This window comes from Astatotilapia calliptera, chromosome 22, assembly GCF_964374335.1.
Source record: "Astatotilapia calliptera chromosome 22, fAstCal68.1, whole genome shotgun sequence".
NCBI classification, from domain to species: Eukaryota; Metazoa; Chordata; class Actinopteri; order Cichliformes; family Cichlidae; genus Astatotilapia; species Astatotilapia calliptera.
Genome location: NC_137442.1, coordinates 13,996,719 through 14,020,807, shown reverse-complemented (window position 1 = coordinate 14,020,807; position 24,089 = coordinate 13,996,719). Strand labels below are relative to the sequence as shown.

At 41.7% G+C, this 24,089-nt stretch overlaps 1 protein-coding gene across 6 annotated transcripts; it reads right to left on the bottom strand.

Moving 5' to 3' along the window:
* Nucleotides 1-202: 202 nt before the first annotated feature.
* On the bottom strand, nt 203-23,303 carry cgnb (cingulin b). Of its 6 annotated transcripts, none has more exons than XM_080295756.1 (21): nt 22,991-23,289; nt 17,559-18,719; nt 17,375-17,463; nt 17,122-17,191; nt 10,902-10,999; nt 10,664-10,796; nt 10,366-10,578; nt 8,079-8,227; nt 7,721-7,747; nt 7,121-7,241; nt 6,633-6,845; nt 6,314-6,412; nt 5,430-5,687; nt 5,185-5,355; nt 3,629-3,790; nt 3,250-3,339; nt 3,047-3,130; nt 2,846-2,964; nt 2,573-2,681; nt 2,045-2,208; nt 203-1,895 (listed from the first exon to the last, which is right to left on the bottom strand). In XM_080295756.1, the coding sequence occupies exons 1-21, from the start codon at nt 23,261-23,263 to the stop codon at nt 1,796-1,798; spliced, it is 3,903 nt and encodes a 1,300-aa protein (XP_080151882.1). In that variant the 5' UTR covers nt 23,264-23,289; the 3' UTR covers nt 203-1,795. The 6 variants fall into 6 exon arrangements, with proteins under 6 accessions (XP_080151882.1, XP_026013094.2, XP_026013095.2 ...); XM_026157309.2 differs by having other exon boundaries at nt 22,949-23,143; XM_026157310.2 differs by lacking the exon at nt 22,991-23,289 and adding an exon at nt 22,389-22,410.
* Nucleotides 23,304-24,089: the final 786 nt, after the last annotated feature.

The window sequence follows — 24,089 nt, the reverse complement described above, 5'->3', positions numbered from 1 at the left end:
ATTTGAATACAAATCTTTCTAGCATGTTTCTCCGACGTATTTTCTGCATCTTTCTAATGTCTGTAATAAATGTTTAAAATGCCTCCGGTATCTTTTCTTTTAACATTTTACCTGCAGAGTTTACAGGCTTTTGAAATCATTGCAGTAAAAATATGGAAACATAGGTAGAGTGTAGAAGATTTACATTATGAAATAAAAGCAGCAAGGTTCATATTCTTTATTTTATTGTACACAAAATGTTGGGAACCTTACAAAGTTTTGTACCATATGTCAGCTTAATAAACTCATCTCAACTTTAACACCATTGTTACTGAATTACCCCAGTATAAACAAATTTGTCACAAACGTAACATGTTTAACGTGTTATAAACAACACCAATAAAATATTTTTAGGAGACTAAAAGCAACATTTAGAACAACCTGGTGCAAAAAAAAAGAAGAGTAGGAAATCTGCTTCTCTTCCAACAGGGGACGAATAGAGGAAGACACAAGCAAAGGCAAGCATATAAAACACTATTTAAATCATTACAGCAGCAGCTTATAAACAGAACACATGCAGCAATTAAAATAAAAATATGGGTCTCGTTTTTAAGGCATCTGAGTGAAGACATGCACATGAAACCGCATGAGAAATACGATGGGTGGAGTAGAAAAGCATCACGGGGAAAAGTTTAATCTTTGAAGCTACAAAGTGCTGTATGTGTACTTGATTGTCTTCAGGTATGCTCGGCTAGCCAGTGTAAAAATGAAGGCTCAGATTAAGTTGCCTGTAATAGTCACATTCAAAGTAAAACAAAAAACTAAACATTACACATTACATCACTTTGGATACACAAAGAAACACTAAGAGCTTCAAACACTGACAAGAAGTAACTTAACATGCAGAAGCAAACAAAGCCTTTTTGTTTCTTGGTTTGTGATATGAAACTACACATCTACCGTACGATGGGAACATAAATGGTACCACAATGTCAGATACTAGCGCTGTAATAAACAGTAATTATTGTAGAAACACAGTAAAGACGTTTCTTGAGAACACAACCTAATGCACAGTAAGTAGAAATCTGCAGCAGCTGTAAATTCTTCTCGATGTAAAAGAGAAACGAAAGATCGCGAATGATAAAACGTGGCAGCACTGGCATGATCGTAATCACATCGGAAGGCTCAAAAATGCAGTGTAATGATCACGGCCGCCCGCCTCTGGACTGGACCGCCGAACTGAAAATAAAACCAACTGAGAGGCGCAAATGACTTCACAAAACTGAGGACTTGAATACATTTCTGTGCACATACGAGGCTCGTTATGTGCCAAAATTATGGCCACGTCACGCCGTTTCAATTCAAACATCTTGCTGTTTGATGCTGTTGTTTGATGCTGTTCTGACTTGTCGTGCTCCCTTTTGTTTTGTTATGTCGTCCTTTTGCGTTGCTGTCATCTCGCTGTCGTTCGACAGCCGACAAATGACCCGCTGATGGCAAAACTCCAGTTACACAAGCTGTGTTCTGGATTTGGTTTCAGACACAGCTTCAGTGGTTTGTTGACATTTTGAGAATGTGCTGGCTACATGAAATTTTCAGATAATCTTTCTGCACAGTGTTGGAAAGCTCAGCAACACAGCAGGTTTAAAGCTTAAAGTTGAAAAGACACAAGGGAAACATAACTTTGGGACAAGTCGAACCTCATACAAGAAAATGTGTTTATGCTCAAGAGTAAAAAAGTTTTGTGGTCTTGTCATGCTAGTGGTCACTGTCATTTAGCAGTTGGAGGTGTGTGGGTCGCTCTTGTTCAGGACTCTCATTCAGAGGAGATTTTGCTGTCATAGAAACCGTCCTCGTCCTCAGAGCTTAAAGCAGAGGAGGACAGAGTCGAGCGATGTGCCTGCTGCGACTTCCGCCTGAGAGAAAGAAAGCAACAGAAAATCCATTTAGACTGACTAACTGTTCAGCTGGTTACTACACAGTGCCACCTAGTGCAAAGAGCATTTATACACACGAGTCATGTAGAAATCCACATTATTTCATAGTGACGAAGGAGAAGGCCTACTTTAATTCACTCTCCAGCGTTGTCACTTTGGCCTGCAGTGCTTCCTGCAGCTCCCGCTGCTCTTCCAAGTCCCTGAGAACTTTACGGCGGACTCCCTCCAAGCGCTCCACCTCTAACTCGCTCTCGTCGACTTGACGCTTCAAGGCTTTCACGCGCAGCGTCAACTGGGGATGGAGAGGGAGAGGACGGGGGTTAAAGGGGGACAGAGGAGGTGATGCAAGGAAGGAGTAGGGCTGGGGGTTAAAGGCATCAGCATCACTGGATGTGTGGGTTCGTAAGGGAGTGACAACAGCTATGAAGGCTGAGGTAACATATAGGCGGGATGAGAGAGGTCAGGGAGCATTTTAGCACCCGAGTGAGGTTGGGTTTGGGTCGGGAGGTGTGCAGATGAGATTAGTGATGATGTAAGGAAGCAATTAAATGTGAATCTGTTTCTTTAAATGGTTATATCCCGTTTGAGTATCAGAGCAAAAAGCAAAAAAGAAAGCAAACACTAAAGCGAATGAGCATGCAAATCCTCATATTTACCTGATCTCTCTGCTCAACGTACTGGCTCCTCTCCTGGTCTAATGTGGCGTTTAGCTCCTTCAGCTTTCTCTCCGTCCGCCTCTGAGAAGCCTGGATAGTGGCCTTCTCTCTGCACGTAGAAATTCAGAATGAACCACGTCATTCTTTGACACAAAATTTTTTTTATTCTGTATGCATTGGCAGTTAAAAACATTTATTCTCCCCCTCAAGTGTTTTAGTGATTGCATAGTGAACGTCATTAATAGTGCTCAAAAATGACCTGTTTAGTCATACCTTTCTTCACTGTGTAGTTTCTCCTCTAACTCTTGAATTTTGGTTTCTAGAAGTGTGATTCCAGCCAAGGGTCGAGGCTGTCCCTCCATGTCTGCCACACGAGACTTTAGTTCCTTCATCTGCAAGCAGAGTGACAGTGTGACAACTAGCAAGCCACATATTTTGTAAGAAGCCATTTTAAAGATCTGTGTACGTGCGCACCTGTCTCTCCAGTGCACTCTTGTCCATTTCCAGGTCATGTCTGGCTGAACGCTCCTGCATGAGCTCTGAACGAAGCTGGTCAACCTGAGAAAAAAAAACCCCATAATCATATGTAGATAAAGTGAGCAGGTTAAGTTATGAAATATATATTACAGTGAAATGTCTCCTGCTTATTTGCATGTGTATTCAAATGTATGTCGCACCTGATCTCGGCTTCTGCTAATGCGATCGTTCAAAAGCTCCACATTACTCTTCTCCTCATCCAGCTCGATCTCCAGGGTTTTAATTTTATCCTGTGAACACGAACACACACACACACACACACACACACACACACACACACACACACACACACACACACACACACACACACACACACACACACACACACACACACACACACACACACACGTAAGTAAATGTGTAGTGACGCATATTCACATTTCTCTCAAAGCCACTTGACACCTCGACATCCCGTGCATGACTCCCAAACCACTTGTAACACTTGATCTCCATTTTTTGACCCACCCCTTAATCCCCTCCATAACTCCGGGGTTATAACCTTTGACCTTGAAGCCTTACCTCCAGACCTCTGACCTCCCGGGCACGGTCAGTGTGCGTGCTCTTTTCTGCTTCGAACTCGCTCTCCAAGTGTTTGAGGCGGTTGTTGAGCAGGTCTCTCTCCAGCTGAGCGCTGTCTCTCTCCTCACTGCACGTCAGCAGCTCCTTCTTCAGACGAGAAACCTGGATAAAAGATACAAATTATTACTTATGAAATTTTCTATTTTCATGGATTTTTTCTTTCCCCTTTCTCTCTGTTTTTTTTTGCCTTCATAACTCCCTCCAGGCTTACCTCAAAGTTTAATGGGCATGGCTGCTCATTTTAGAATCCGCACTTCTTCACTGTGAGAAACTTAAATGTACCTTCTGCGAATGTGATGTTTCCATAAATTTCTATTTAAAGTTTCAACAGCTTCAGTATCTCACCACATTTTTTCCTCCATATTCTTTGATCTATATTATGCCCCATATAAGTAATTGCGACTCTTCAGCAAAAACATATTAGACACTAAGACTGGACTATGCAGTTCTTGGAGAAACCGCAGTGGGATTGTTGCTACTGCTGGACTCACTTGCTGCTATAAAGTTGGAGATAAATAGGCTGGCTAAGAAAACTGAAGACAAATAGCAGTCAATATTTGATGAAAAAATCCACTAAGGCAGGGTTTTAAGGCAGCTTTAAAGTGTGAGTGGTAGCTGAAAGACTTGAAACTGTGATGGTTTTAATTTGAACTGCAGTATAACCTCACACAGAAGCAGATAACTGACTCAAAAATGTGTCTGTGTTACTATTACTGAATGTCCACACTCAGAAACAGACAGACAGTCAGGCAGGGATGCTGAGAGGCAAATAGGTTTAAATAGATTAAAATGTGTATACAAGACTTGTTTGATGAAAACACGTGAAAAATATCAACCATTTGGAGGGAGGGAAGATTCACATCCACCAATGAGACGATGGAATCCAGCTCTTTCATTGTTACTTGCTTACACATGTGTCACAGCTCCGTGTCATACTGTAAATTTTGGTATTAATCCAATACCAAATAAATACAGGGTTATACAGGTTATTGCCAAAACCGATAGCGACACAGATGCCAATACTTTTAACCAATTAAGGCAGCTCATGTAGGAGAGAGCAGTGTGTTGTGATTTATCAGATGAATCATTGGTTTAAATCACTATGATTTTTACTTTCCACAATAATTAGTTAACGCAACAAAAGAGACCTTTCAGCTTTTAATCATCGTTTGAAACTGAAATCTTTGGAGACTTGAAATGTAAATGTGTCTGTAAAGAACTTTAGGTCAACTTCTGTTGTTTAAATGTGCTGTAGGCTTCAAATCAAATAGTAACAGTCAACAGGAAAAGGTTGAGACATTTTTTATAGTGAATGTCTGAGGTGTATTTTTTCATTTCCAAACAATAATTTCCTAGATAATTTGCTACATACTGAACTTAGAGGATAGAAAGTATCTATCTGATAGCAATAGCAGTGATCTGCCCACCTCTACTGTGTCAGCTAAGCAGCAGTGGAAGCTACCACCCTGTACATTTCTAGAGCCATCTTTCCTCACCTCTTCTTGCTGGGTCTTCAGGTTGGTCTGAGCCCTCTGCAGCTCGGCCAGCCTGTCCTTACTGCTGCGCTGCGCCTCCAGCAGGTCCTTCCTCGAGCGTTCCCTGTATTCATCAAACTGTATCTGCAGATTGGTTACCGAGTGACGAGAATCTCCCATCATCAGCTCCACCTGAGAGTGAGACAGAATTAAGAAAGACTCGAGAAAATGACATCTCCATCTGACCATCCATAACTCTTTCACACCTCTTTGTTAAGCTTTTCAACCGCTCGATCCAGCTGCCTCTTCTGCTCCTCCAGTTCGCTTTTGCCCCTCCTCAGCGCCTCCCTCTCCATGTCTCGGTCCTCCAACCGTCGGACCAGCTCGTCCCTCTCCTTGCTCAGGCGGGCGGCTCCTCTCTTGGCCTCCTCCAGCTGAGACTTCAGGGAGCGGTTCTCATCCTCCAGGGCTTCCACGGCATCCTCGTCCCCCGGGCTCCGAGGCATGCTGGAGTGAAGCTTTGTCTGGGGAGCATATCAAGCTATGAACACAGCAGATAGACTAAATTGTCTTTTTATTACTCAAACAAACTGTATTACAAGTCAAGACTTGCACTGGGCCAAAAAAAGGAATAAATCCTTGTGTTTAATTTATAATTTGGGCTTGTAATAAGTTATTAAATTTGGTTGGCATACAAAACAAGGAGAATGACAAATAATAAAAAGCTTTCATATTTAAAGCAGAATTAAAATCGAAGTTCTGCACTTGAAGCATTAACGTGACGACTGCACAAAAAGTCCAGTTTGTCTGCATATTTGATAAACTGCTGTGCATTGATTCTGTCTACAGATTTGTGAAAGACTGCTCCACACACAGATTACAGCTCTTTAAACAGCTGGAATACACAGCTGTTCCAGTCAACATACAGCACAATCCACAATGCTCATCTTAAGCAAATTCATCCCAGAGGGATTTCTAAGCCTTATGTGCTTAAAGGGGATTTTTTTTTTAGTGTAATTCTTTTCACATCACTTGGTTGAATATAGTGTCTGTGTGGGAGGACACTTCTTTTGTTCTTGTGCAGTATATGTGTTTACATAATTTTGCTTGTGTGTACAGCTGTGGAGTGTAGCCGCTTTTTGAGCAGTACCATGCGGGCCAGCCTTTCCCTCAGGCGACTGTTTGTCTCTTGGAGCTCCAGGTTGTTATTGCCGTGGTCCACCACAGTACTTCCTGCACCAGCTGACGACTGTAGACAGGAGTGCATCAAAGCAGAGAGAAGACAGAAACTGAAGCTTTATTTTCTGTGTCGAACATGCTCATTATGCCTACACTTTTCCTGTTATTTTTTAAAATCTAAAGAGAAACTTCCATATCTGCATTATTTTTAAACATCAAATGGTGCAGGATTCCTTAATTTTATGCTGTAAGACTCTTGGTTCGTTTCTACAATTCAGATGATGCTTCACCTCCTTTGCCTTCTCGAGTGCCTTTTCCAGCTCAGTCTTGTCTTTCTGAAATTGCTCCTTCAACTTGCTGATCTCGGACTGAAGCGCGGCCTCTTTCTCTCCGCTCGCCTTCTTCAGAGCTTGAAGTGCCTCGATTTTCTCGTCCAGCTGACCTCTTTGTTTGTCCAGATCGGTGCGAGCCCTCTTCAGGTCGTTATGGCAACACCGAAGCTCCTAGGGACGGGCAATCAGAGATGGATAATGTGTGTGAGTGAGTGAGTGAGAGGAATGTGCCAGGGTGCATAATAATGTATTAATAAGAGGCATATGAGTGTGAGCATGTCTGTCTGCAGGAAAATTTAAAGAAAAAGAGCAAAAGCCCACATCCACACTGCTGCTGCGACACATTAAAGGGAAAAAAAAAAAGAGGGAGTAAAACATACTGTAAAACAAAGGAGATGAGCTCCTGCATTTCACCCACACACTGAGCATAATCTTTGCTGAATTACCTCTGCTAAAGAACGGTTATCATCAGACGCAGACGTTTGTTTCTTCTTGGCAAGCAATGAATCCTGAAGATCCTTTAGCTCACCCTCCAAGTCTTCCTTTTCCAAATGAGATTTTTGCAAGCTATGAAAAGAAAGAGAGTCACTTTATAAACAGCAAGGCCATTAAAAAAATAAATAAATGAAATACACATATGCACACAGCTCGGGTAAAACGCTGCACAAAAACAGCAACCGCAAGCAACAAACAAAGCACAAGGGAGTAAAAGTTACTATGAAATCACCACAACCACAAAACTCTCAGATTCTAAGATTGCACACAAAACTGCAATTCATCATTTGCTTATTTATTTATTTAAAGGAAGAAGAATTTCATCAGCAAACAGAAAAATTATGAGGATAGTGAGGATGAGCAGGGGAAAGTTGTTTAGTAAAGTTGGGTTCACTGATCTAATGATCGAATCAGACATCATCAGATACAGAATCCACTCTGATGGGAGCCTTACAGGTGAATTTCAGGGAGTGGATCTCAAGTTTTCATTGAAACCAGGCTAAATCTACACTACTCAAACCAAACATAGCAAGACTAATTTTCTCTCTCACGTTTGGCTGCTGGGGTTCACCTCGTTCCTGCCAAATGAAAAGCCAAGTGAAACATGGCAGGCATTAAAAATAACTCTGGAGAAATATAATATTATTAGACTGAGGCATAGAGAGCTCTTTTCACAGGATGTTGTAAAGTTTTCAGTGAGCAGTGCAGATGATTTGAACCAGTTCCCCATTTGAAATATGAAATGTGACAGTGACAGAGTGTTTCTAATGCATGACCAAAGCTGAAACATGTTCTACCAGCATGCATATTCATGCTTTTTAATAGGTTTACAAATATGTCTTTGTTGCTGTTCACTGAGATGATCGATCATATATGCATTTATGTCAAAGAAGGACTTGTGATACTAACTCCTCTTTGGTCGTTTGCAGCTCCTGCGTGGTGGCCTCCAGCTCCGTCTTCCACTGCTCTCCCTGATCTCTCCAGCTCTCCAGCTCTTGCTCTAGTGTCAACACGGAGGTGTTCACCCTCTCCCTCTCCTCTTCGATCTGCTCCTGAGACTGAGGCGCACGGAAACGCACACAGAGTTTCATTTTAGAGATGTGAAAGTGAGCGTTTAAAATGCTTTTGGTCCTCACATTCATTTCCTCCTCATTATCGTGACACGTTAAAGCAAGTGATTCAAAAAGAACTAACGCACTCAAATCTATCACATTTTCTTTTAAAAAAATTTTTCTGACAAATGTTCAGCCCGCAGGATTAGAAAAAAACTCAAAAAGAAAACAACAGATCTTTCAGCTCGCACCTTCAACAACAAGCATCCCACGTCTGAAGAATACTACATAAGAAATATCACCATAATATATCAGGTAAACATGACAGGGTGCTGTACGGTCGGTACTGTGCAGTCAGTGTAAACAGCGATTCAACCGCTTTAATCCTCCTCATCAAAAGCAACTGCCAGCTTTGTCTGCTTACTTCCTGCTCTCCGGCTGTCTGTTACACTTTTTTATTCTGACACTGCTGCTACTTTCCCCTAAATCTGCATAATGATCTATTTCTGTATATACATATATTCTTCAGATTTCCTCTTCACCACACCCCGCAGCACCCCAGAAACAGTCGGCTGGTGGAAACAGAAACTTTACCAAAAATTCAGCTAGAAAAGTTTCACTCTGCAATCACAAGCAGTAAAATTCTCTTTCTCTAACTCTGCACACCAAGCTCAGTCTGACCTTGTAATACCCTGACTCCTGGTTTGAACACTGACTGCATTAAACCGAATGGCAAGATAAAGCCTGGGTGAATGAGGGGCAGATAAAACATCAAAGCACAAGTTAACATCACCTTAATAATTCATGCAGGACACAAACTACCTGACAGGCATAACCTGATTGTTCTCCCAAGACAATTGTACCAAGAAATTGCGTATGACTGTGATGTCACAAGAAAAAAAAAATCCACTCAGTGATCGGAAACAGAGAAACTTTCACTGTGATTGCTGCATTGCAGGTTTTCCTGTAACCAGAGAGTTTATTTCCTTCTTTGTCAACATGGCCCAAATGCTAACCCTCGTCGTATGGATCCGAAACGAGCGGGAGAATTATGTAAAACAGTAAATCTCTTAGTTGTTATTAGCAAACTGCCTATTTTTAGTCATACATTAACTAAAGAAAAGTGATTTTATTAATCGTCCTCTAAAAACTCTCAATGACAGCCTGCCAAGCTTGAACCTTCAGATAATCAAAGACAAATGTTAGATCCACTGTAGGCAGCTCCAGTAGTGGGGCACGTCCCCCCCCCCCATAAAGGTACTTGCTCCATTTTCATAACAGATATTGCCTGGACCTGGCACAGAGGGCTCAAGGGAGGAAGAGGCAAATTATCTTGTAATCTGTAGTCTCTTGGTGTGACACTGAAGCAGCATCACAAGGAAGATCAAAGTAGAAATGAAATAGAAATAAAAAAGGACACTGTTTCACATTTTTCACTATGAAAGTACAGATGGAAATGTGCTGATTTTGCTCATTGATAAAGCGAGTGCACATGTTTTTTTTGTTTCCATCACAGTCAGAGTTTATTGCCTGAAGCATCTATCTTTGTGAAGAAGGTTGACTTTGTGATAAAAGGGGAATGCTTAAACAGTTAATAGTTAACCTATTGTTCTTAAATTGGCACTTACAAGTGTGTCATTAACTCTTTGTTTCTAGTGATGTTTCTAGTTTTTAACTGACCAAAATAAAATCTCTCTTCCAGAGCTCGTCAGGTCAGACTACACTCAAGAAATTCAGCCAAAAATCATACAGCTGGTGATGGAAAAGTCTTAATTTAGACGTATTTCTAAGGACGCTGATAATCATGCAGAGATCACAGACCTCACATCAAACAGCTCCAGTATTTCCTGACAAATTTATGATTTATTTTTTAAAGACAGCCCCCTGATGACTCTCAGCTGCAGAGTTTTAATTGCTTTCATCTCTAGTTTCAGTGTTAATTGTTTTCGCAACTAAAACAAGTCTGACATCTGTAGAGTAATCTTCTAAAGGAATTTCATTTTAAGATTTGTTGGAAAAGAAAATGGTGTAATGTGTATTTTTTTGTGAGGAGTGCACTTCAGGAGATCAGTTTGGAAAAATCAGAGCTCCAGCTTCTATATTTTGTGACGTCGTATCTGCGTATAAACAACAGAGGCATCCACCTGTGTGAACTGCTCCATGGTTTTTCTCAGGTCCTCCATATCCTGGCTGTACTGCTCCCTCAGACTCTCCATCTCTTTGTCGTGGCACTCCACCTCCTCCTTTAGTGCCCCCTTCAGGGCCGTCAACTCCCGCTCTCGCTGGCGTAGCGTATCTTCTAGACGCTGGCGCAGCATGGTGGCCTCAGCCAGCTGGGCCTGCAGAGCGGCCACATCCTGCAGAGAGGAAAAAAAAAAGGCACATTCAGGTGGGTGCAATGGTGAGTTTGTTTGTGCATGCGTAACTGTGCAGCGTCCTGACCGTCTGCATCGAGTCTGAATGAGATGAGTTTTCGGAAACCCTCCTCAGTTCTTCCTGAAGCTCAGCTAGTTGATCTTCCAGCATGTGCAGACGTGATTCTGCGATTTCTCTGGCGATACGCTCCTCGGCCAGTCTGAAACACACGCACACGCAGTCAGTACTGCAACAGTGAAAATATGCTCCAAAACAGCACAGAAGCAAAAAGTTGGAGCTTTGTTTTAAAACCACACACACTTACTCTTCCTGGGCTTGCTGCAGTTCTTTTTTGAGGCGTTTGATTTGCTCCTGAAGTTCCTCAAGATTCCCTGTTTTGAGGCTTCCATCAGATCCTTCCTTCTGCAGAAAATGAAACACACACAAGGAGAAGAAGAGACTAAAGGTAAGACGAGGAGAAAACAGCAAAGGGACAAACACAAAGAGGAAGGCTGGAGCTAGTGCCACTTTCGGCCTCGCAATGCATTATGCACTCTGTATTATCTTAAAATTTGAAAGAAAACCTCTGGCTTGGATTCTTTGCCCTAGTTTCTGACAGTCAGAAAATCTTTGGGAGAACAAGCCCTGCCAGTGCGCTCAGATATCGTCAACACAGACGCTCTCCCCACAGAAGCAGCTCGTTCTGACAGGCTGCAGGGGGAAAAAGAGCCGGAGAAGCAGCAAAAAGCTCGCTCTTCGCCCACACCGCTCTGCCGTTCGGAAAGGCCTCCTCCTCAGTGAAAAAGGGGGAATAAGCGCAGCCTGCCTGCCCATGAAACTCCTCTTATCCTCCTACACACTCATTACAAGGACGCACACACGGAGAAGAAAGAGACAAAGCGAGGATCACGGACGGTTCTGCTCCTCGGGGGACTCTTTCACATTTCTGTTACTTATCATTGATTATGAAGATATATTTTGTTTTCACTTTCTTCTCGTCCCCCGCAGGACAGACTGTAGATAATCCCGTTCTGGGACATTGCTCTCTATCCTCACAAAAAGATAATTAAAAGAGGATAAAATAATAAGGGAATAAGTGTAACCTCTTCTGAGCACTCTGTATGAATTGCATCAGCTGTATAATGATGTGTATTAACAACTTTAAAAAAAAAAAAGAGCCTTTCTTGCTGGGTCCACAGTTCAAAAGTTTAGCAGTGTTGGAGGTATGTATAATGTTAACCCTGCATTTAGTTCAGAACACTAAATAGAATAAAACTTATCTACCAATTTCTTGTTTTTGTTCCTAAAGATGTGGTAGATAAATCTTAATATTTATGTTAAGCTAACCTGAGTAAAAGCAAAATGGAGATTTTGAATGATGCCCCGTTTAAAAAAAAAGTAATTGCCCCACTTGTTAAATCATGAATTAATAAATTTTTGGGGAAAACTGAGTTCAGTTTCACATTTCACACCCAGGTCTGATTACTACCAGACCCGTTGAATCAAGGAATCACTTAAAGAGACCCTGCCTGACAAAATCAAGTAGTTTACAAGATCCGAAAAAGCAACAAATCCACGATCTAAAGAAACAGCTGAGAAACAAAGTCAGTGACATCTATCAGTTTGGAAAGGCTCACAAAGCCATTTTTAAAGCTTTGTGACTCCAGTGAACCACGGTGAGAGCCGTTATCTACAAATGGAGGAAAGAGAGAAAAAGCACAGCGCTGAACCTTCACAGGAGCAGCTGGCCTATTACAATTATTACAAAAGTGTATTGATGACTTATACAGGAGGCCACACAAGAACCCACAACAACATCTAAAGAACTGCTGGATGTTCATGCTCGAAAACCTCCAGTGTGGCCGAATTAAAACAAGAGTAGTGGGCCAAAATTATTACAGTTACAATTACATCACACAGGGCCAGGTAGGCTTGGATAACTCTTCTCCTTAAGTAAGTGAAATCAACATTTATATAAACATATTTTGTTTTTACTTGGTTTATCTTTGTATAATATTATGTGTCTAATGATCTGAAACATGTAAGTGTGACAAATTTGCAAAAAATACTTTATTTTTTTAAAGAAATTATTGAAAGCCAGATGTTGTCCTAATGCTCACGTCCCTGAAAACGTTCAAATGCAACTGCACATCAGTATTCACAGCTGGCATTCAGCCTCTGAGAGGTTGTAGTCCTGTGATTGTAGAAAGGTCGAAAGAGCGAACGGTTCATATTTGGTTAAATAATAGTAAAAGAAAGAAAGACTTTCTTCTCACACTTGATACATTTCTTGCCTAAATGACCAGATCATTCTTCTGGACTCTAAAACACAGGAAGTATCAACGTAGAAGAAAAAGATTTTTCTCTTTTCAGATTTTAAACCTTTAAGAATTACAGCTGGTACTTACACAGCTTTTTCTTATGTAATGACCTGTATTTATTTTAATGTTGTGGGTTGAAACGATTCATTCGTAATTTCAACATCAGCAAAGGAAAGAAAGTGTTTAAGAGCAAGTTTGGGAGGTTCGGGCTATTCGAGCTGTCGACATTTGGAGGAAAAATGAATTTGTGATTCAAAAAAAGGGCAGATGACGAAATGGATAAACACATCCTGCATTGAGTACAGTGCACTCACTGTATGTTTTTATTTTTGCTGCCTTAATTCTTCATGGCGCTGATTCAACAAGGTGCCGGAAACATTCCTCAGACACTTTGGTCCATATTGATGTGATAACATCACACAGTTGCTGCAGATTTTCTTGCTTCACTTCCATGATATGAGTCTCCCGTTCCATCACAAATGTGCTGTATTCGATTGAGATCTGGTGACTGTGGAGGCCATTTGAGTACAGTGCACTCACTGTGATATTCAAGAAAACAGTTTGAGATGTGACGTGCTGGAAGCAACCATCAAAAGATGGCGCAGTGTGGTCATGAAGGCATGGACATGGTCAACAACAATACTCATTACACTGTGGTGTTTAAATTATGCTCAGCAGGCACTAAGGGCCTCAAAGTCTGCCAACAAAATTTTCCACACCATTACACACTCAGCACGAGCTGGCTTATGCCAAACTCTGACCTTACCAGCAGAAATCAGACCAGGCAACATTCTTTTCTCTATTGTTGTCCAGTTTTGGTGAATTGTTGCCTCAGTTTTCTGCTCCTGTCTAACAGGAGTGGCACCTGGTGTGGTATTCTGCTGCAGTAGCACATCTTCATGTTTGGTGTATTCAGAGATGATCTTCTGTGCATACCTTAGTTGCAACAAATGGTTATTTGAGTTACTGTTGCACTGATATGTGCTTGAAACAGGCTGTCCATTCTCCTATGACCTGTGGCATCAACAAGATATTTTCACACAGAGAACTGCAGCTCACTGGATATTTTCTTTCTTTCTCTGTAAACCCGAGACATGTGTGGGGAAATCCCAGCAGATCAGCAGTTTCTGAAATACGCCAAACAGCAACCTCGCCAAGCTCAAAGTCACTTAAACCACCTTTCTTAGTCATTCTTATCCTCAGCTTGAATTTCAGCAGGTCGTCTTGAACATGTCTGCATGCCTAAATGCACAGAGTTGCTGACATGTGACTGGCTGAACAGGTGTTAATAATGAAGTGGCTGCTGAGTGTATCTTCCTGTTACGTCCGTGATGGCAAAGCATCAGGGCACATGAATGTTTACACTACAAAAGACATGTGGACAAAGCTAGCCGGCTTGAGTGATCAGACCAAAAAGCTAAACCTGACTGCGGGTTACCATTGCAATCTGTAGCAGGGGCTTTGTTAACTTAGTTACCTTGAAGACAAGTAGTTTCACCTTTTTCATTGAACGTGGTCTGTCAGTATGAAGTAAAATTCTCTAGAAATGTAAATAAAATCTAATCTTCACTCATCGGTTTAGCAGGTCACAACATGTGAATGTGACCTTTGTGAGTCAACAAACAGACAACAGTTTTCACACTGTACGCAAACAAGCAAGCATACATTAGCAATGTTAGACTCGAGTAAGCCAACACAGACGAAAGGGTGTCAGTGTATAGTCTCAACAAGTTTCCCTTTAACAAGCATTAACTGGTAACACCACAGTAAAACACTCAAAACACAGCGCAAGCGCTTTGAGAAAGCCACAGACACGAGGGTGCTGACAGTGAAGTGTCACAAAGTCAATACAGCTCAAAATACAAACTTCTAATTATTAAGGCTAATTATTAGTCAGTTTTAATCTGGACACTGGTTGCATCAAAAATATCTCCCTCTGGAAACACAATCATGTATCCCTGCTCTGATCTTATGTTGAGGTTTGATACAGACAAAAGCAGCACTTTGCTTTAAAGGCAGAGCTGGAGAATAAATAGCCTTGAAAAAAAAAAAAAGGAGACTCTTTCATCCTACGGCTTGATGCCGTTTGTGGATTTTTCAGTAGCTGCTGAAGAGCCTGAGATGACTTCTGCTAAGAAGAATAAGCCACTAAAGCCACAGCAATATACTAAAGTGGACAGTGTGGTTAACGTCACAATAAAAGGATATGTTTTTACAACGAGACCCCTCAGAGGAGGCTCTGTCCCATCCAGCGAGCCAACCCCGAGCTGGTGCAGGGTTCCACTCCAACTCAATTATTGATGCCTCTCAATGACTGCGCTCTCACCACACTGAGCTTTCCTCTGCAGGTGCATCGTTGCCAAGAGACAAGATGGGCAAAATAATTCACAGGCAGCCATGGTCACAAGCACAATAAGAAGTACATAACAAGGGATCATACATAATCAAGGGCATGTAATATGAGAAGGTAAGGCCACAAAGGAATCATTTCTGTATGCAGATTTATTCAAAAAGATGCTAATTTAAAGGAGGAAGCGTGTGTGTTCTCATAAGTGTGGAACAATCTGTTTCAATAAGGCGTAACAAGAAGCGCAAAGCAGCAAACATGGCACCAAGACGGGGAGAGGAATAGTCAGCCTGCTCCTTTTCAAGTTTTTTGGCCTGCCAAAAGAGGATCGAGGAGACAAGATGAATGAAACAGAAACTTCAGGCTGCCAACCATCTGCTAGCTTCACTGCAAGATGAAGGGAGAAACAGCTCCCGTCCCAGAGATGACAATTTGTCTAACCAACATGCTGCATCTACACTAAAAGCTAAATAAATTCCCTTTAATTATATATGTGAATAATGTCTTTTTATACTTTCAGGATTAAGATAATTGACTTTTTCTGAGATGTAGGTTAGACATCCCCAAAACAAAACCACAAAATACTGCTGGCACCTCGATGTAAACATAAAAACATTATCCAAGCATTCAAGGGTTGTTGACGTGGTTGGATTTCTTGAGTTTCACTTCATCGTGTTCATGAAATATGAATATGAAAACACTATGGATGGTAGAAAGATGTGTCGTATTTTACTGAGTGTAAACAATGCGTTCATGGGTGTCTCCAGAATGTAACTGCTTTTCTGACTCATGTTATCATGATTACTGTTAAAAATTACTAGAATAAAAGGAAAGGCCTACTTCTTCTTCTTCTGACTGCTCCCTTTAGGAGTCACTCCTTTAGGAGTGGATCATCTTATGCTAACCCTACCATCCTATTCTGTCACACCAACCCTCTGCATGTTCATCTTCACTACATCCATGAATCTTCTCTTTGATGTCCCCTTTTCCTCCTGCCTGGCAGCTCCATCTTCAGCATCTTTTCCCCAAAATATTCAGCATCACATGTCCAAACCATCTGTCTCGCTGATACACTCATTTATAATCTCATATATATGGATCACTCAAAGTAAAATTCTTAGCATCTTTATCTGCTGCTCTTGAAGCTATCCTTCCATCACAAATTACCCCTGACACTCATCTCCACACTCCACCCTGCCTGCACTCTCCTCATCACCTCTCTTCTGCGCTGTACGTTTGCATGGTTGATCAAGGTGTTGAAACTCATCCACCTTTACTGCCTCTGCTTTTTGCATCTTCTCCTTTCCATCTATCTCCATCTGATTCACACCCATCTATCCTGACTTGACTTTCATTCCTCTTCTCTCCAGCGCATACCTCCACCTCCTTTATACTTTCTCTACACATCACAGTGTCGACTGTGAAGATCACAGTCCAGAGAGACTCCCGCCTGACCTCCCCCTCACCACTGCAAACCTAACTGATGGACTTTGCAAAATCTCTTTTTCTTTTTACAATTTTAAAATCCCACAAAGGCCATGAAGCTAAATCACTTTAGCTAGCATGAACACAAGAGAGCGGTCAAAACAAATCGCCTATGACAATGAGCCTCATTTAGTAACGCCACCCACAGCTGATCGTGGAATATCCAGGAGGGAAGAGATTTCACAAACTGAGTTGTTGCAATGGTGCAGTGGTGATATCCTATAACAGCAGCACACCATTATTCACTGAGTGTTTAGAATGACCCGTTCTTTCACAAATGTTTGTAAAGGCAAACTGCATGGATAGATGCATGATTTTATACACCTGTGGCCATGTCCATAGTCCATATAGTTTATACTCTCTGTGGTTAGATAACCCAGGCTGTGTCATACCTTTAAGCTGCCGGTTGTTTCAGCAATGGGGCTGACTTTTGGTTTAAGGAATCCTTCAATGTCACCGATGCTACAAAGGAAACATCAGACACAGAGAATGAAAAAAGTTTACCTGTGGCCTTTCGCTAATTTAGAGAGCTACACCTTATTTTTTAATACAATATGACACAGTTAAATGAACGATCTGTTAAAACAAGCCACATAAACAATAGAAGTAGAGCATTTTTTAAATGTATCATGTAGTTTTAATTACCTGTTTTTCAGGATGTTGAAGCTAGTTTGCTTGATTGGAGTATCTCCCCCACCCATGATCTCTGCACTTTGACTTCTAGGAAGTGTCTCCTTCAAAGAGAGAATCAGTTAAGATGAGAAAATAAACCCAAAACAAACAGCTCAATTCTTGCTAAGAGCTCAGGCTCTGCATCATTATTACTTACAGGCTTTTTTGCTATAGTTGGAGGTGTGCTCTTGGCATTAAACTTCTCTGGTATCTTGAAATTTGACTTGGGAGCCTCGAAGGCTGTCACCTTGGCAACAGATCGAGGGCTCTTTCCGAGGCTGCTACTTGCTGGAGTAGCCTGGATCTTGATCTCAATGCTGGAGGAGGTAAACTGGGGTGAAGCGTAGGGATTCGGTGTTGGAGAGGGGAGGGAAACTTCTGGCTCAACAACTTTTCGAGCGTCAAGACTCGTGGACCTTTTCCGCTCTTCAAATCCGAGCCGCTGCCTCGCTCCAGAGCGCCCCCTGGTCTGTTGGGCGCTACCCGGTGTTCCACTGTTGAACTTACTGATGAGCTTGTTGATGGGAGCCAGGGAGTTGGTGTCGATTACAGGGACAGGCTCCTCGTCAGTTGATGCTGGAGGTTCGGGGAATGACTGTGACAAAGAATTTGGATTTGGTTTCTTATCACTGTACCTCCCCAAAGAGCCGGTGAAACCAGAGCCAGTTTGGTTTACCCCTCTTGGTCCCACGGGGTTAAATTTGACAGGTTTAAGTCCTGCTTCGTTATATGTTCCTTTACTTGTCCAGTCTGTGTTTTTCTCTGTTTCACTAGGTGTCGCTTTGAGTAGGTGTTCAGCTTTCGGCTTCTCTACCTGTTTTTCTCTGCCCATCCCATTCTCCTCCTCGCCCTGTGTCCCTGCTTGACCATCCCCTGGAGGTCTTTTGAGAGGGCTCCCAAAAATTTCCCCATCCTCATCCTCTGCTGGGGAAACAGGGGACTGTGATGAGTTATCAGCAGGTGTGTAGGGATTTAAAAATTCTTTCGGAACTTTATTAATTTTTGGAAGGCTGTTGTACGGTGACGGTGTCCCCGAGCTGGAGGTGGGGGTTTTTAACTGAACTCCGTATGAGTCGCCTTTCTCTCCATCCTTCAGGACCACGTAAGGCTGCCCAGAGATACCCTGAACCCTCACTGCCACACCATATTTGTTGGAAGGAGTCACCGCACTGTTGTTTCCCCTGGATTTATCAGGATAAACGCCGCCTGTGTCATGGAGGTCTTTGATGAAGCGTATCTGAACGCCATGATCCACCGGCGTCTTCCTGTCAGCAGACAGGCTACTCATGCTCACTTCCTGGTTTTTGGTGCAAGCAGCCTGAGCAAACAAGGGGTAAAAAAAGCAGGAATGCAAATCAGGTGATTCAGTGGAACAAGTAACAAGGACATTTATTTTTGCATGAACACGGAAGACTAACTGCTGACGCCATTTTTAAAATCTTTCTCACACACCAGAAGATTAAATTCTCATTGTCTGTTTTCTTGGTGATGTGTACACTGCCTGCTTCTTCCCAGGTGGAGTCATTATGACTGGGCAAAAATATCACATTGCGCGTATATCTTGATGAAACTATCATCTTCTCTTGCTGCTCTACAAGTTGAATTCCTTCTCAGCAAGAACTGTATTGTATTCGTGCCATGCCAAATATGCCACTGGGGCACTCAGCACCTCTTTGTACAGGTCGAGGCCTACTTTTTTCCAGAGGGTGTGTCTATTGTGAGAAGGAAAAAAACTGCAGGAGGCATTCTGTATGAGACACCTGGAGGTTTATAGCCTCTTATTTATACAGTCACACTCTGTACAAATGTTAACAAAACAAACAAGATAGAAAAAGAGGGTCATTCAGTTGATTCCAATTCAGATTATGAGTGCAATGCAGCATCTTAATGACTTATTTTAATTTAAAACTTAGAAAAAAAGGTGGAACAAGGACCTACTCAACCCCACTCTGTCAGTTAGCACTACAATTTATTTAAAACACAAGTTTTAATATCAAGTTAAAGATCTAATCCACCAGTTTTAACCATTAAGTCTCTATGAACGTCTGTCTGCGAGTTATTGTAATGGTTCTGCACATCTGAAGAAACTTTCTAGAAGGAGAAATGAATCCTGGTTCGGAAGTTAAAAATTCTGCCACCCTCTTCGTATTTGAGAGGAATATCAGGGAGGGTCAAACAAAAGGATGATATTTGATTCAATATGAGAAAGTGCATGCTTTAACAGAAGCTGTTTTTGAGAGTCTTTCAGCTTTATATGAGTCTATTCATCCTTCTTCCACTTCTCTAATTCAGAGTTGTGGTTGGGCTGGAGCCTATGGCAGCTGTCACAGCACGAAAGGGGGGTACACCACCACCTGCTGCAGGGCTACAACCTTTAATTTATAGAAGTGCAACACTAAATGACTGCAGAAACTTATTTTCAATGTCAAACCAAAGATAATGTGTATATTACAAACTTGACAAAGAGATCCATCGCAGCGCTCAGGATGGTTGGAATTGCAGCTCGACTTTGGGTTTAAAGACTAAATTTAAGTGACTCAGTCAGCCATAATATTAAGAGCACAGCCTAACCAAGTCCACCTTTTACAGTCTGATGAGCTCAAATGACCTCGGCGATGAACGCCATGAGAAGGTGAATACTCCTCCCTTTGTCCAGGCTCCGCGGAGCATAAAACACAAGGGGCTATGCGAGGAATGGGCTCCCCCTCTCCTGCCACCAAACTTCAGAGCAGAGCCACTCAGGCATAGACTGTTTACTTTAATATGCAAGGTTGTGCATACACACATCCACCTGCTGTGCATTCCCCATCTGGTTGTAGTCGAGTGAATAAGCATCGCTCCTCTCACTCTCATTGCAAGCGAAAAAGATGAAATTGCATGTGATCATATTAAAACCCTTCTCTGCCTTCTCCTGCATGTATTTAGGTGCTCCTAATGTTAATTTTATCTCACCATCATCTCATTTGTCCTCTCGTTTTGATTAAAATGTAACCGTCCTTGACTGCTGGCTACAGTGTAACACGCAGGACCTCGACCGCCAGTGAGGTTAGATTAGCAGATCAAAGGGACTCTGGCTTCCCTTAAAACCATTCTCAGGATTCCGGACGTTCCCTTTCAGCATTGCGCGTGGTTTGCATTTGTATAATAAGAACAGATTAAAAGAAATTGAGGACAGCATCAACAATAAAGCCTACACATGCGGAAAAACTGTTAGACAAAGTGGGGAATATGGGGCGAGATAAATCAAACATCAAGCAACCAGTTTTTCAGACCATGTTGTGTGTCAAAACAATGGCCTATGCCTGAGCAAAATCTGTGCTTAGTTTTTTTTTTTTTTTTTAAAGGGAAGATGCCTATTGTATTATTGCCCAGGCGCTCAGCCCTCACACTGAAATCTCTCAGGTGTATTTATGTTCTCTTGGCTATTTCGGCTTCACACAAAGGCTCAGTTGTTGTACAGCTGTTGTTAACCAGCCAGTAGCTGAGAACTGTTTGGCGACAACTGGTTCACCTCCTCTCATACTCTCTCTGTTTCTCTCATGCACAAGGATTGGCTGTGTCAACAGACACAGGAATGCCACCAAACTGGCCAATCAGCCATCTCTGGTCCCTTTCTCCTCACTCGGCCGACTCTTCTAATTTTCCTCCGGTGCTGTTCCTGCACCCCAATCAGCTTCATTTTTATTCCACAGTTTCTTTTGTTCACAAGTATGTTAAGGAGACGAGTTTTGATACAACAGTTTGGTGACGTGGCTGAAATCTGAAATCTCTGCACATTAAAATTCCAGCTTCTTTCTTTATTCTTGCAATTCATCAGACAAAAGACGGCTTGTATCGGATTCAGCCACCATCTGCAGTCCAAACACATATCCAAGTACACCAAATAATATTATAGAGCAGGGGTGTCAAACATAAGGCTCGGAATCCAGGATTGGCCCAGCAGAAACTCCAATCCAGCCCAGTGGAGGGCTTTGGAGAATGTGAAGAAGGGGATAGATTTTGAACTTTTAACTGTAGTTTCATTAATTTTACAGCTTTTTCTATGATAAAGGCCTCCCTTTTTGCCATTATTGCAACACCAAATAGTTGCACAATAGACAAACAATTAAATGACACTTCCTGTTTTCCAATATCTACTATAGAAACTTTCTATTATAGACAAAAAATTTTTTTATTATAAATACAGAAGAGTCTGCAATGAGCTACCAGACCCTTTTCTGCTGTTTTACACATTTATCATGGAGGAAACAGAGAGATACGGAGAGTTTCTCCAGTCTGGGCTATGATGTAAGCTGACATCCCTGAGATATTCAAATCCTAAAAACACTCCAGCCCCACCACACCAAAAAAAAAAAATAAAAAAATAAAAATGATTTTATTCTGATAGTTTTGCAATATCTTCTCAGTATTTCTCGATTCACACATGGATGGCTTTGTGTGGATCATAACTTGTAATAAATAATTTACATTATACAACTAGCCTATGTAAAAATCGCACAAATTAAAACGATTACACTAAGAGAAAAATAATAATTTGATGCCAAAAAACATCAAACTATCTACAGGAGAAGAACTAGTTTTGGGGCTGTGTGTTGGGAGAAGAAAGGGGCAGTTCTGTGGTCTAAAATAGCAACAACATGGTAATAATATTCCCTCGTTAAAGGCGCATGTTTATGCAAACACCTCAAAATGAGCTTGGAGCATAAATTTGAGGTCAGGACTATTTCTGGGGCAATTTATTTTAAGACAAAAATCAAGTAAACACTCGATTTTAGAACAGCTTGTAAACTTTAGTGAGCTGTCATGAGGCTTATCCCACTTTTCCGCCACGTCCGTCTACTCCAAGCGCTACAAAGGCTGCTTTGTATTTCCACGGCACACTTAATTCACAAACCTTGACTCATACGACAAATAATCGTTTTGAAGTTTAACCATTAAATAGAACCCAAGCACCTGTGTACTCGTGGATTAATTGCGTCACACCCACCTTTCCGGTCAGTCAGTATCGGTGCGCGTCGAAACCACAGTCTTGTGTTTTTTCCCCTCCCTCTCTCTCCCTTTTCCACGAGCCACTGGGACCACGAGCGGAGCAACAAGATAAACAACCGACGCACCTGCCTCCCAGCGAGACGTCGTCGCAGCCTATTTGTAGCTTTTACCTGCCATAATAATCTCTCATATCCTCTTTACGCAGCGCCGAAGGATCCGATTATAGCCCGCGCATCAGCGCTGTGAGCGCACACAGAGCATAAAACCCCCCTAAAAGAAACCCAACAAACAAAAACGCTTGACAGCATACAATAAAAGGCTTTGTTTTGGGGTTTTTTTTTTGTTTTGTTTAGCTCATTATCAAGAACAGGAAAAGCCGAACACGAGAGGGCGGCTGCCAAATCCAATCACAAAGCCACAGGTGTCCATCTGCGCAAACCCAAATGTTGTAAAATGCCTCATCAGCAAAACAGATCTCATTCACATTTGGTTTAATTTTTAAAAAGAAAAAAAAAAGAAAAAACAACGACAAACACATAGATGGTTATTTTACTGCACCTGTAAAAATGAGCCTTATGCTGAATGACCCTCCTCACTTACGGATCTTGCATTTGACAGTCCTTCAAGAAGCAGCAGCAGCAGCGCTGAACAATGCTGGTGGGATGAGAAGGTGCTACTCAGTGAACCGATAACATGGGGGTAACTATCCCCTGCTACCAGTACAACCTGTTGCCAGAACATCCGATAGTGAGCGTCCCGCCTCAGTGCCGCCTTCATTAGTTGGGAGGAAGACCGAGGGGGAGGAGCCTGCTGCTTGGGCTCAGTCACATCAGGGGTTAATACACTACATCGAGTGTGACCCATTTCATCCATGCATAGGTCTTACGGTAAATAATCTCTTAATCATGCTGAAAATGGCGTTTGAGTTGGTGGTATTTCTATATGTTAATATAGCATCTCCAATACAGCTCACTATCAAAGTTTTTACACGATGCAACTCCATCCTTTGATGTCTGTTTTCTTAAAGATCCTTAAACTCTACTTGCAAAATGTATCCAGGGGTTATCTGGAGAGAATGACACGGTCTGAATGCAGGATGTTAAACAGGTTCAAAATAAATGTGTATCTGCCAACATGGAACAGTAAAATGCTGAATAGTTGTGATAATTAACATTGTTCATTTTAGACGACCATGTAAAAGCTACACAAATGGTCAAAGTGGGAAAATATAAAACTGAGATATGATTAAGAAATGTAGCTTCTATATATTTTATTGTTCCTGGTTAGAAAAACTGGTTTTAGAACAAGGGTAACTGTATGAAGCAAATGCTTTAGTTAATAATTTTGGTTCTATTTTATTTTTAAAAGCTCCTTCATAATGTGCATTAATATTATAATAAATGTTATTGTATCTGAACTCCTGCAGGTACAGGTCTGTAAAAAGTATGCTGCTTTCATGAAGTGGTTAAGTAGCAGCCAGGTGCCGCTAATCAAATGTGCTTAACTGATCAACAGCAAATGTAATACATAAACACTGTTCAGATGTGTTAGCATAATGCTGAGTAGAGACATCAACAATGGTCTTAGAGAAGCCAATGTTTCTGCCCATCAGGGTTATAAGGCCATCGCCATACAATTTTAAGTCCATTGTTCTGCACTAAGATTATTCACAAGTGCAAAACATTCAGGACAGCTGCCA